General features: G+C 37.1%; 1 protein-coding gene across 2 annotated transcripts in view; it reads right to left on the reverse strand.

Moving 5' to 3' along the window:
• The window catches only part of arfgef3 (ARFGEF family member 3), an 89,463-nt gene that overhangs the window by 60,245 nt on the left and 16,040 nt on the right, over positions 1-13,178 (reverse strand). For both annotated transcript variants that reach the window (XM_016486555.1, XM_016486556.1), the window contains 6 exons: positions 6,235-6,357; positions 5,953-5,998; positions 5,360-5,444; positions 4,073-4,177; positions 2,064-2,391; positions 1,625-1,737 (listed from right to left, as the gene is read on the reverse strand). In XM_016486555.1, the coding sequence (XP_016342041.1) occupies positions 1,625-1,737; positions 2,064-2,391; positions 4,073-4,177; positions 5,360-5,444; positions 5,953-5,998; positions 6,235-6,357 (800 nt within the window). The remainder of the gene's footprint in view (positions 1-1,624; positions 1,738-2,063; positions 2,392-4,072; positions 4,178-5,359; positions 5,445-5,952; positions 5,999-6,234; positions 6,358-13,178) is intronic.

A 13,178-nucleotide genomic window follows, 5' to 3' on the forward strand; every position in this document is an offset into this window, starting at 1 on the left:
GTGTGTGCTATAAAAGCTGGAGGCCACTGAAAAGGAAAAGGATTAGAAGTAGCAAGAGAAATATGACGACTTTGACAACATCATAAAATGACTAAAAGACATGCTTTTCCTCTTAACCACACAATAAGTAGTAAGTATTGAAACAGCTAGCCAGCCAAGCAGCACATCAGCTGGTAGAGACTTGGAGAGAGGTGCCTAGCAGTATGCACAACGCATGCGAATTAGGCTGCTAGTTGTACTTGTTCAATAATATTAATAATAATAATAACAATAATAATAGTTTCTTTATGATACACCTTAGTTGTTAGTTTGCACCTATAATTGTACACTGTTTAACTTATTTTCACGAAAATCTTTTTCATCTTATCGGTCTATCTGAGCACAATGTGTAATTTAAAATACAGGTAAAAAGCTAGTGAAAATGAATACAGAAAAGAGTCATTTCATTGTGTGTTCTACACGGAGCGGTGGCCGCAATGAAGCCTGGTGCTCGGCGGCGGTGACTGGTGGAAAAGGAGTGAGCCTAGGGCCGGCAGATTGCGACGGAGGATACCAAAGATCCCCAGTACAGGTCTCGTCGTAGTACGGAAAAAGTTGTGTCTGTAATATAATGGCTAAAGGAGCAAAACCGAATGCTGGAAAACTTTCGTGGAACTGAGGTAAGTTGGCTGTATATATATATATATATATATATATATACACACACACGTATTGTGCTTGTTAAGGTGATTAGCTGATGAGCTCCACCTGTGCCAGACTGATTGATTATCTGATCGTGCTCCTCCCGAACCTTGTTAATAAAACATCATATTGACGACAGACTCGAGCGCGTGGACTGTGTCAGAAAGCGAACGTGCATCTGTGTACTATAGCCAGTGTAGACTAGATAGCGGCAAGGATTGTAATTTCTGTTTGCTTTTGACGCAATGCAACACTCGCATTCAGCATAATCAAGTGTCAAGCCGTTAAGCAACTTAACACCAGTTGGCGGGGCCTATGGTGAGAAGATTACTATTCGTTGATGTCTTACTCTAGAGGCGGTGTTTATGCAAATGTTTGTGCCCAGGTGATGTCATCTTGCAGCTCAGATCCTAACGAGCCATTTTTGGAGCTTGATTAAATAAATGCTTTTGTTTATAATGAGGAGGATGTTTTAAGCTATGAAACTTGCAGCAGTGTTGCAAAGTCCACGGTTTTCCCACGGAATTGGGCTACTTTAACACTGTTGCCGCGGGTTGTTTTTTATGTCAGCGGGTTGAAGCGCCCCTAATAACTTGATATTCAGCCCTTAGAATGCGAATTGTACTGGAGGAACCCTGCCGAAAAATTTGTGTTTTACCCCCCTTGAAACGCGATCGGGCTAGTTTTGAGTAGCAATTGGGTGGGTTTTGTTGTGAAAACCTGGCAACCCTGACTTGCAGGATGTTTTAATGGTACAAAAAATCCTCTTATATGCCAAAAGATCAAGGCAAATTTGATTTTTCATGTCATGACCTCTTTAAGATTTTGGCCTTCTCGAGTGACATACTGAAGTGATTGTTGGTGTTGGTCGCCATCTGTTTGTGCAGTGTGAAACAGCCTTTAAATGTCTGAATGTCACTGAATAAGAAACAAAATATCTTACAGTTTGAGAAGATCAAGATGTGACTTCCTTTTTGAGAAAGACCGCTTTCTTGTCTCAGGCTCAATGACGCATGGGCCGGCCAGGTCAAACAAGCACTGAGGACTTCCCACAATCTGGAGGGGGGCAGGGGGAATAACTGCATGTTTATTAGTACAGGAAAACCTGAGTACTCAAGGGGGCAGTAGAGATTTTTTTTTTCCATGTCTGTGGCATAAAATGAGAATCTTCTGAAATGCAGCGGCACATGAAATTGAGTATGCATAGCCAGAAGCATTTTGAAATAATGCATATGCATAGAGTATGTTTCACCACATAATTAAAAAAAAAGTCTAAAGAGTTTTACTATTTAGATCGTCATAGAAGAGATGTTACACTAGAAGTATGACATAGTGTGTAAGTAGAATACACTGTGTGTGCATACTAAGTGTGAAGGCGTCACCTCTTTCATGATCTTGATGGCCTCCACTCTGTGCTGGGGCAGTGGGTAGAGCAGAATACGGTGGTACAGGGACTGCAAAACAGGCTTCATGGACTCGACACAGCCCACCAGACGGACTAACTCTGCTGCCACATAGCAGATGGTGCGAACAACTGACCCAATCATGACGGGAGCACTCGATGAGCAGCCAGAACCCCGGCCCTGATCCAAGACCGCTGTCCCCGGTGCTGCGTCTGAGTCCTGGGATTGCCCACCATGGGCAGAGGTGATGGTTTTATCACTCGCTGGGTTTCCCATAATCACCACAAGAGTTGGACACAACTGCTTCCTGTGTGTAGACAGTACACCGCACTGATGATGTATAATTGCAGCAAGATCCTCCAGAATCATAATAATCACTTTGTAAGACCAAAGTAACACAGATTGAGATTATGCGCTTTAAAGAAATAGATGTGTTTATTGTACAATGGTAATATTTTTTTGACATAGGAAATATCAAGGTTCCCACTGAAGTATGGTGGAGGATACTTTAAAGGCATAGTTCACCCCAAAATGAAAATTCTGTCATTAATTACTCACCCTCATGTTATTCCAAACCCGTAAGACCTTCGTTCATCTTCGGAACACAAATTAAGATATTTTTGATGAAATGTGAGAGATCTCAGACCCTGCATAGACAGCAAGGCAACTGTAATGTTCCCAGGTCCAGAAAAGCAGTAAGGACATCGATAAAACAGTCCATGTGACATCAGTGGCTCAACTTCAGTTTTGCGAAGCTACGAGAATACTTTTTGAGCGCAAAGAAAACAAAAATAACAATTTATTTAAAGGGTTAGTTCACCCAAAAATGAAAATTAGTCACATGGACCGTTTTATCAATGTCCTTACTACGTTTCTGTGAACATTACAGTTGCATTGCTGTCTATGCAGGGTCTGAGAGCTCTCACATTTCATCAAAAATATCTTAATTTGTGTTCCGAAGATGAACGAAGGTCTTACGGGTTTGGAACGACATGAGGGTGAGTAATTAATGACAGAATTTTCATTTTGGGGTGAACTAACCCTTTAAGTTCATAAAGTTTTAGTTCATAATGTTTACATACATACATTTACATGTAATTGTTGTTTTGCCTCGTTTGTCATGATGTGAGATCAATTTGCATACACATTAAAGGGATAGTTCACCCCAAATGAAAATTCTGTCATTAATTACTCACCCTGATGTTGTTCCAAACCCGTAAGACCTTCGTTCATCTTCAGAACACAAATTAAGGTATTTTTGATAAAATCCGAGAGCTCTCTGACCCTCCCATAGACAGCAAGGGTACTACCACGTTCAAGGTCCAGAAACATAGTAAGGACATCGTTAAAATAGTCCACGGGACATTGAGAGTACCACGCGACGCATGTGTGTGGTGCTGCTAACGTAGAAAACGCATGCGCTGCGCCTTATTTACGAGCAGAAGAAAGCATGCGCATGTGTCGTGGTAAGCTCGATAATGGCAGGGGACTGTCCCAGGAGAGAAGAAATTGTTGAATAAAGTTATTTTTGTTTTCTTTGGCCATAAAATTACGGTTGAACCACTGATGTCACGTGGGCTATTTTAACAATGCCCTTACTACATTTCTGTGCCTTGATAATGGTAGTTCCCTTGCTGTCTATGGGAGGGTCAGAAAGCTTTCGGATTTGATCAAAAATATCTTAATTTGTGTTCCAAAAATAAACAAAGGTCTTACGGGTTTGGAATGACATGAGGGTGAGTAATTAATGACAGAATTTTCATTTTTGGGTGAACTATCCCTTTAAGTTGTCATTTATTTACACTTGCAATCACATAGTAAAAATGTATGGTTTTGAAGGCTGTCAATTTAATGTTAATTTAATGCAATTAATTGCGAATGAAAAATGACAAGCAATAATACTTGTGCATAAGTTGAGCTACTTTTAACTACATAAATTGCAGAGACCCTTGATTTAAATGTGCACAGAGAACGAAGACATGTCTCACCAGATGAGGTCAGTGAAATTGCGATGCAGGTGCATTGTGGGAGGACAGCTGCTCAGCATAGACAGAATACACTCCAGGTACAACAGCTGCAGCAGCTGGTTTTCACTAAAGAAACACACACACACATTAAAACACTAGATAAATGTCTGAAATTACATACTGAGTAGGTAAAAAAATTGATGAGGAACGAACTTCATGACCATTAAAAATATGTTCTTTATAGTATAAATGTGTGCAATATGAATGAAATCCAGACATGCTACATCCACCATGTTGGCTTTGTCACGTGACCTATGCATCACTTTACTCCCATTCACAACTCCTCTCCTGTGGCTTCAAGGGATAGTAAAGTGTCCACTGGATGCTCACTTTAAAATCTTGGTGGAAGTAGTAGGTCACTTTTCGCCTACTGTTTTATACTCCAATTTGGACATACAACTCATTTCACATACTGTTTTTCACATACTATATAGTAAGGAAGTACGCATATTCTGATAAAGGGTAGAACAGATTGACTTTTTGAGTTCTTGCTCAAAGTCAGAATGAACTATCCTATATTTTTACACTTTATATGTGAGGCGTTTGAAACTCACTGTCACAATGCTAATATTCATCCTCCAAGTAAATGGGATTTCTATGCCATTTTTTGTTCATCAATAAAAAAAATGGTCCCACTTTATATTAAGTGGCCTTAACTACTATGTACTTACATCAAAAAATAAGTACAATGTACTTATTGTGTTCACATTGTATTGCAAAACACTTTTGCTGCTATTGAGGTGGGATATGGGTAAGGTTAGGGACAGGTTTGGTGGTATGGGTAGGTTTAAGGGTGGGTTAAGGTGTAAGGGATGGGTCAACAGTGTAATTATAAATGTAATTACATAAATTAATTACAGAAGTAATTACATGCAGGTATTTTTAAGATATAAGTACAATGTAAAAACATGTATGTACACAATAACTGCATTGTACCAAATTATTCATTTAAATGTAAGTACATAGTAGTTAAGGCCACTTAATATAAAGTGGGACCAAAAAAAATATTGTAAAAACAACAATACATGTGATTTGAGGCATCATTCATACTGTCTGTTAGACGTTTCTGCAATACTTAATAAAAAAACTGCAAGACAGTGTCCCTCTAGAAGCAGGATTGTACACCCCTGGGTTACAATTTTGCTATTATACTGTGAGTAGGAGCTACAGTAATGTGAGCAAGCACCACTAATAATGCTAGTCTAATAATAACAACCCAACAACAAGCTGAAGATATGCAAAGCTTACTTGGAGACAGACTCCATTTTGTCACAGAAAACAGTGAGCGCCATAACAACATCTTCATACAGTGCATCGGTAGTGGGAGACAGATCTGAAAACATGAATATATACGTAACTTACAATAAATGGCAAACTGAAAAAGCAAGCAATTGAACGATACCCTTGGTGCACGTAAACACTTCAACCAATCACATGCTCTCTTCCTTACTGCACTCAAAATATTTTTTTGTGAATAATAATTATGTATGTGAAACATTAACGAACTGCACATAACAAGCTGCTTATCTCTTCTGTGATGTATTTTAATGCTTATTAGATAACCGTGATCATCTTAGCAACATGCTCACGAGGAATATGACCTCTCAGAAAAAGGTTGGGAACTTCTGCCTTATAAGATAGATACCTATTGTGCAGATTTTAGAAAAGAGCTAATATCAGTGACAGCTGCTATCATCAGTAAATGTGATATACTAGTTGAGCTATGAAAATGGTTGTGGAAAATGATCAAATCAGAACGTTTGACGGAGGAGTCATGCTGAAAACCCTGTCTTTGGCTGGCAACCGGAAACACATTTTCACGGCTTATCGATTCAGTGTACCTCTGCGCTGGTGGACAGGTATGCAACGTTCCTCACCATCAACACCCTGTAAAAACCCAACCAGACACTTTTATAACATCAGTTCATTCTTAACATCCTTAACAATGTATAAGAAGTCTAAAAACAAAAAATAAATAGTCACAAGGGAAACTGGTAACTTTTGCATAAAAAAAACACTATACAATGCCACCCTTAACCAATCACATTAGCATATTTCAGAGATTATAGACATGTGCTTGTGTTTAATAAAGCTCTGTGAAACTGTCATGAAACGTGACTCACTGTGTTTTCTTGTCTATGGCGTAGTTGTAGGGTGAGGTCTCCGAGAATCTGACTGAGGGTGGCCCTGACCGCTGTGTTGATACTGCGTTGATGACAACTCGATATGTATGTCTCAATACACAACTGGAAACACACAAAGATGCAACAAATGCTAAAATCCACCACATCAAACTGCCTTTGTTTTGCTGCAACAACAAAAAGTTACCATTCTCATGTTAGATCATTTTAGATATTTTACATGCCAAAAGTGAGACAACTTGAAAAATAGAACACTAGCATTTCATAATCACTTTTATGAACTGGTAAGACTATGCAAACTCGTTTGATCGTAAAGTCTGTAGTTTGCAATGTTACTTTATCTTTTCCCAGTTTAATATGCTGAGACGACCATCTCTGCCTTCAAGTCCTGTCAGAACAATCATATTTTATGAGATATGAATACACATGAAAGTTTGCGTGGACTGATAAGTCAACTTCTGACACAACCAAAGTTATTTTTGCAATTCTGTTTGGAGATACTAATACCACAGAAAGTACACACAAAAATAAAATGCACTTCATAAATCTGTCTCACACAAAGAAAAAGCAAGAAATCTTTTATTAAAAACTGTCACGAGACAGAAATTAGAGGACGGCCTAGCAGTGTAAACTGCAAGAAAAATTAAATGGTTTATAACCAAAAAAGGCCAACTTTAAAGCAATTGGGCATCCATGGAATGACTATCAGGCATGATCCCGTCATTTCTACAGAATGCATAAGCATTGCTTTGCCTGAAATTGCTAATAGAAATGGACCTAAACAGACAGCAGCTGTAACTGCAGGCAAAGATCTGACCTAAAAACAAGGGCACAGTGAATTGAAATTTGAGAAATTCTAAAATGCTGCAATAGACACAACATTAGGGTTCTAAAAGTACACTGCCTTTCAAAAGTTTGGGATCAGTAAGATTTTGAATGTTTTTTAATGGAGTCTCTTATGCTCATTAAAGCTGTATTTATTTGATTAAAAATACAAAAGAATTGTAATATTGTGAAATATTATTGCAATTTCTAATATTGGTTTCCTATTTTAATATACTTTAAAATATTGTTTATTTCTGTGATGCAGAGCTGAATTTCCAGCATCACTACTCCAGTCTTCAGTGTCACACGATCTTTCAGAAATCATTCTAATATGCTGATTTATTATCAGTGTTTAAACTGTTGTGCTGCTTAATATTTTTGATGATACATTTTTCTTTGATTCATTGATGAATAAAAAGTTAAAAAGAACAGCATTTAGTCAAAATAGAATTCTTTACTAACTATATAAGTCTTTAATATCACTTTTTATCCATTTAACACATGCTTGCTGAATAAAAGTATTAATTTCTTAAAAAAAAAAAGAAAAAAGAAAAAAATGACTGACCCCAAACATTTTGCTCTTTTGTTGATTTTGATTGCTTCTATTGTTCTCATTTGTAAGTTGCTTTGGATAAAAGCATCTGCTAAATGACTAAATGCAAATGTAAACATTTGAATAGCAGTGTATATTGTAACACAAAATTCCTATTGTGAATAAACACTGTTCTTTTTAACAATTAAAGAATCCTGAAAAAAAGTATCACAGATCCAAAAAAATATTAAACTGAAGACTGGAGTAATGATGCTGAAAATTCAGCTTTGTTTCACAGCAATAAATTATATTTTTAAGTATGTGAAAATAGAAAACTTTATTTTAAATTGCAACAATATTTCACAAATTTACAGTTTTTCTTCTGTATATTAGATCAAATAGATACTGTCCTGATGAGCATAAGAAACTTCTGTAAAAAATCTTACTGATCCCAAACTTTTGAACAGCAGCATATAAATCCCAATCATTGTCTCTATAGAGAAACTTCTGGCAAAATTCCCAGTGAAAAACTACACTACCCATAATGCTGAAGAACGATCAAAGAAGTCGCTGTCACCATCTTAAATATAAAATAAAATAAATAAATAAATAAAATAAATAAAAAATAAAATTGCTTCCCCAAAGAACCTTTTAGTGAACAGTTCTTAAAAGAACCATTTTTTCTTGGTGTGAAGAACCTTTTAATAATCCAAAGAACCCTTTTTCACTGTAAAGAACCTCTTGTGGAATGAAAAGGTTCCATGGATGGTAAAGGTTATTTGTGGAACCATTGATGCCAATAAAAAAAAACTTTATTTTTAAGATTTTTAAGAGGCTTGCAGAAACAAGGGCACTGAAATAGTTGTCCTTCACTCTTGTTGTGCTATATAAATAATATAAATAATCCTCTTAAAAGAAAGAGAGGCAACTGGAGTTCTTTGATGAAAACACGAAACAGTTTTGTTTGAATGTAACAGATTTGATTGATTTCTAGTATTAAAATAATAATCCTGCTCTGTGATGAGTTTATGTTGCTACATCTCTGTTAGGCCTCAACAAAGTGGATGGAATCTTCCATTAAGCAAACAGAATGACTGACCACAGAGCATCTGCCGCTCTGCCACGCTTGCTCATGGAAAAAGGATCTAAGACGTGGCATCTGCGACTAACTCTTGCCTGTAACCATAGCAACGAATGACACACTGTTGGAGGCTAGGAAAATCAGTTTCATGATGGGAGTGAGATGTCCGGGAGAGGGGTTCACTGTGTGCTATTGTGCCATTCTGGGAACCTCTACACCTAACAAAAACATTTGCCTTACACAAAATCAAAAGAGCAGAGTCTTGTGAATTGAAAACCACTTGCTTTGATATTCTGTTATCAAGCGCAGCGACATTCAGACATTGTAAGCGTCTAAATACTTAATGGGTCTGCCGTATGACGGGACATGCTCCGTCAGAAAGGGTTTGCTTTAGCCTTATTGTTTATGGCCTGCTCCTGGGGCTCCTGGGGCTCCTGGGGCTCTTTGGTCCTGTGTGAAAATAAGAGAAGTCTGGCACAACCAGACCCATTTACACATCATGATGTGCTTTTATGAGCTGTTTATGGCCAACCAGAGGCAAGATAACAAAGTTAAAAACGCAAAGGAGGGGGAGGAACGCGATATACACAGACACAGTGGGATCTTAGGATGCAACGGTTTTTGTTTGTGCAAATACAATTTGCATAATGAAAAAAATCTGCATGGTGCATATCTAAGATTTCCCATAAAATGACAATCCACAGAGATGTGAAGCACCCAGACCCAGTTTTCTTTTTATCTGCAATCAACTCTTGGTCTGGTGTTTTCACAGTTACCGCCAGTCCATATCACATACTAACCATCTTCTCAAATTTGTAATAAGAACTGTACATTTATAAATCAAAAGCATCAAGGTTTTACATTTTGAAAGCAAACAAATTAAGACATCCGTGAATATTAGCATTGCAATTTTGCTCTTGTTCTGTAACACAAAATTATTCTTATTATCAGTTAAAATCTGTTATGACTTCCATTTTTCAATATAATAGCATTAATACAACAGTAATATATTGTTTCATTTTTATAATGTAATAAAATAAAAATATCTGAATAATGATAATAATTATTATTGTATAGTCATATTGAATGGGTTCCAAAAAAACAGTAAATTTCGATAAAAAATATTGAGACGATGTCATGTGGCTAAAACATAATTTTTTTCCCTCTCGCGATAAGTCATGGTGATGGATTGGACGTGTGCAGTGTAAATTGTTTAAAGGGGTCCTATTATGCTTTTTTACAAAGTCTTGATTTTGTTTTGGGGGTGTACTAGAACATGCTCTCATGCTTGGTGGTTCGAAAAACGCATTATTTTTCACATAATTTACATTATTAAAATACCTTTCTCCCCAGTCTGGCGCAAACGTCTCAATTAGTTCCGGCTTTGATGAAGGTCTGCCTTCCGAAAAACAAAATGTGTTGTGATTGGTTAGCTGTCCCAGTGCGTTGGTAATGATGCTGAAAATTCAGCTTTGTTTCACAGCAATAAATTATATTTTTAAGTATGTGAAAATAGAAAACTTTATTTTAAATTGCAACAATATTTCACAAATTTACAGTTTTTCTTCTGTATATTAGATCAAATAGATACTGTCCTGATGAGCATAAGAAACTTCTGTAAAAAATCTTACTGATCCCAAACTTTTGAACAGCAGCATATAAATCCCAATCATTGTCTCTATAGAGAAACTTCTGGCAAAATTCCCAGTGAAAAACTACACTACCCATAATGCTGAAGAACGATCAAAGAAGTCGCTGTCACCATCTTAAATATAAAATAAAATAAATAAATAAATAAAATAAATAAAAAATAAAATTGCTTCCCCAAAGAACCTTTTAGTGAACAGTTCTTAAAAGAACCATTTTTTCTTGGTGTGAAGAACCTTTTAATAATCCAAAGAACCCTTTTTCACTGTAAAGAACCTCTTGTGGAATGAAAAGGTTCCATGGATGGTAAAGGTTATTTGTGGAACCATTGATGCCAATAAAAAAAAACTTTATTTTTAAGAGTGTAGAAGAGCTTGCAGAAACAAGGGCACTGAAATAGTTGTCCTTCACTCTTGTTGTGCTATATAAATAATGGTTCCTTACCTCTTAAAAGAAAGAGAGGCAACTGGAGTTCTTTGATGAAAACACGAAACAGTTTTGTTTGAATGTAACAGATTTGATTGATTTCTAGTATTAAAATAATAATCCTGCTCTGTGATGAGTTTATGTTGCTACATCTCTGTTAGGCCTCAACAAAGTGGATGGAATCTTCCATTAAGCAAACAGAATGACTGACCACAGAGCATCTGCCGCTCTGCCACGCTTGCTCATGGAAAAAGGATCTAAGACGTGGCATCTGCGACTAACTCTTGCCTGTAACCATAGCAACGAATGACACACTGTTGGAGGCTAGGAAAATCAGTTTCATGATGGGAGTGAGATGTCCGGGAGAGGGGTTCACTGTGTGCTATTGTGCCATTCTGGGAACCTCTACACCTAACAAAAACATTTGCCTTACACAAAATCAAAAGAGCAGAGTCTTGTGAATTGAAAACCACTTGCTTTGATATTCTGTTATCAAGCGCAGCGACATTCAGACATTGTAAGCGTCTAAATACTTAATGGGTCTGCCGTATGACGGGACATGCTCCGTCAGAAAGGGTTTGCTTTAGCCTTATTGTTTATGGCCTGCTCCTGGGGCTCCTGGGGCTCCTGGGGCTCTTTGGTCCTGTGTGAAAATAAGAGAAGTCTGGCACAACCAGACCCATTTACACATCATGATGTGCTTTTATGAGCTGTTTATGGCCAACCAGAGGCAAGATAACAAAGTTAAAAACGCAAAGGAGGGGGAGGAACGCGATATACACAGACACAGTGGGATCTTAGGATGCAACGGTTTTTGTTTGTGCAAATACAATTTGCATAATGAAAAAAATCTGCATGGTGCATATCTAAGATTTCCCATAAAATGACAATCCACAGAGATGTGAAGCACCCAGACCCAGTTTTCTTTTTATCTGCAATCAACTCTTGGTCTGGTGTTTTCACAGTTACCGCCAGTCCATATCACATACTAACCATCTTCTCAAATTTGTAATAAGAACTGTACATTTATAAATCAAAAGCATCAAGGTTTTACATTTTGAAAGCAAACAAATTAAGACATCCGTGAATATTAGCATTGCAATTTTGCTCTTGTTCTGTAACACAAAATTATTCTTATTATCAGTTAAAATCTGTTATGACTTCCATTTTTCAATATAATAGCATTAATACAACAGTAATATATTGTTTCATTTTTATAATGTAATAAAATAAAAATATCTGAATAATGATAATAATTATTATTGTATAGTCATATTGAATGGGTTCCAAAAAAACAGTAAATTTCGATAAAAAATATTGAGACGATGTCATGTGGCTAAAACATAATTTTTTTCCCTCTCGCGATAAGTCATGGTGATGGATTGGACGTGTGCAGTGTAAATTGTTTAAAGGGGTCCTATTATGCTTTTTTACAAAGTCTTGATTTTGTTTTGGGGGTGTACTAGAACATGCTCTCATGCTTGGTGGTTCGAAAAACGCATTATTTTTCACATAATTTACATTATTAAAATACCTTTCTCCCCAGTCTGGCGCAAACGTCTCAATTAGTTCCGGCTTTGATGAAGGTCTGCCTTCCGAAAAACAAAATGTGTTGTGATTGGTTAGCTGTCCCAGTGCGTTGTGATTGGCGAACAGCTTAGACGGTGTTTCAGTACTGCCACGCCCCTTACTCAGTCTTTCAACAAAAACTTTTGGCGAATCTGGCACTACTCACTCGTGTTGTGGGTTATAATGCTCAGGAACAGAGTTAAAAAATAAATTGCAACCACTGTTTCCTGACATCATCCGCTTTCGGAAGCCCAAACAAAGACGTTTGGGCACAGAGGTGAAAAAAAAAACAGCGTTTTAGGCGGTCGCACACCGGACGAGAAGCACAGCGTCATGCCACGTCTTTAAAATTCAAATACATTATTTTCTATGAGTGTAGGTACACCGGCGACGCCGTTCGGCATCTGTCCACAGCACCAGCTACGTCGTGTTATATTTCTTGGAGGTTATAGGACATTGAAGAATGATCATATGACTTTAGTTTTGAAATATGTCATGTGACCTGAAAATGTGAAAAAATTTTACCATTGCAGTTTTGCTAAATATTTCTTTTTCGAATTGCCTGAAAAAAACCACCTCATGCGAGCATAAAAACATTTTTGCTTTATATGGGCATTTTTGTGAAATTGACGCGTTTCCATTAGGTACATTTTCAATTCGCAATTTCAATTTGCGCAATTTGAAGGTTAATGGAAACGCAGCTAGTGTGAATGATGCCTGAGACAACTTTATACAGTAAACTACTGTATATTAACTCTATATACAGTAAACTTTAGTCTAGGGTGAGCCTCCTCATCTGTCCTCAGGCTATAATTGACTGTAAATCCACATTTTAAAGCTGGGACG

This window comes from Sinocyclocheilus anshuiensis, unplaced genomic scaffold, assembly GCF_001515605.1.
Source record: "Sinocyclocheilus anshuiensis isolate Anshui unplaced genomic scaffold, SAMN03320099.WGS_v1.1 scaffold910, whole genome shotgun sequence".
NCBI lineage: Eukaryota > Metazoa > Chordata > Actinopteri > Cypriniformes > Cyprinidae > Sinocyclocheilus > Sinocyclocheilus anshuiensis.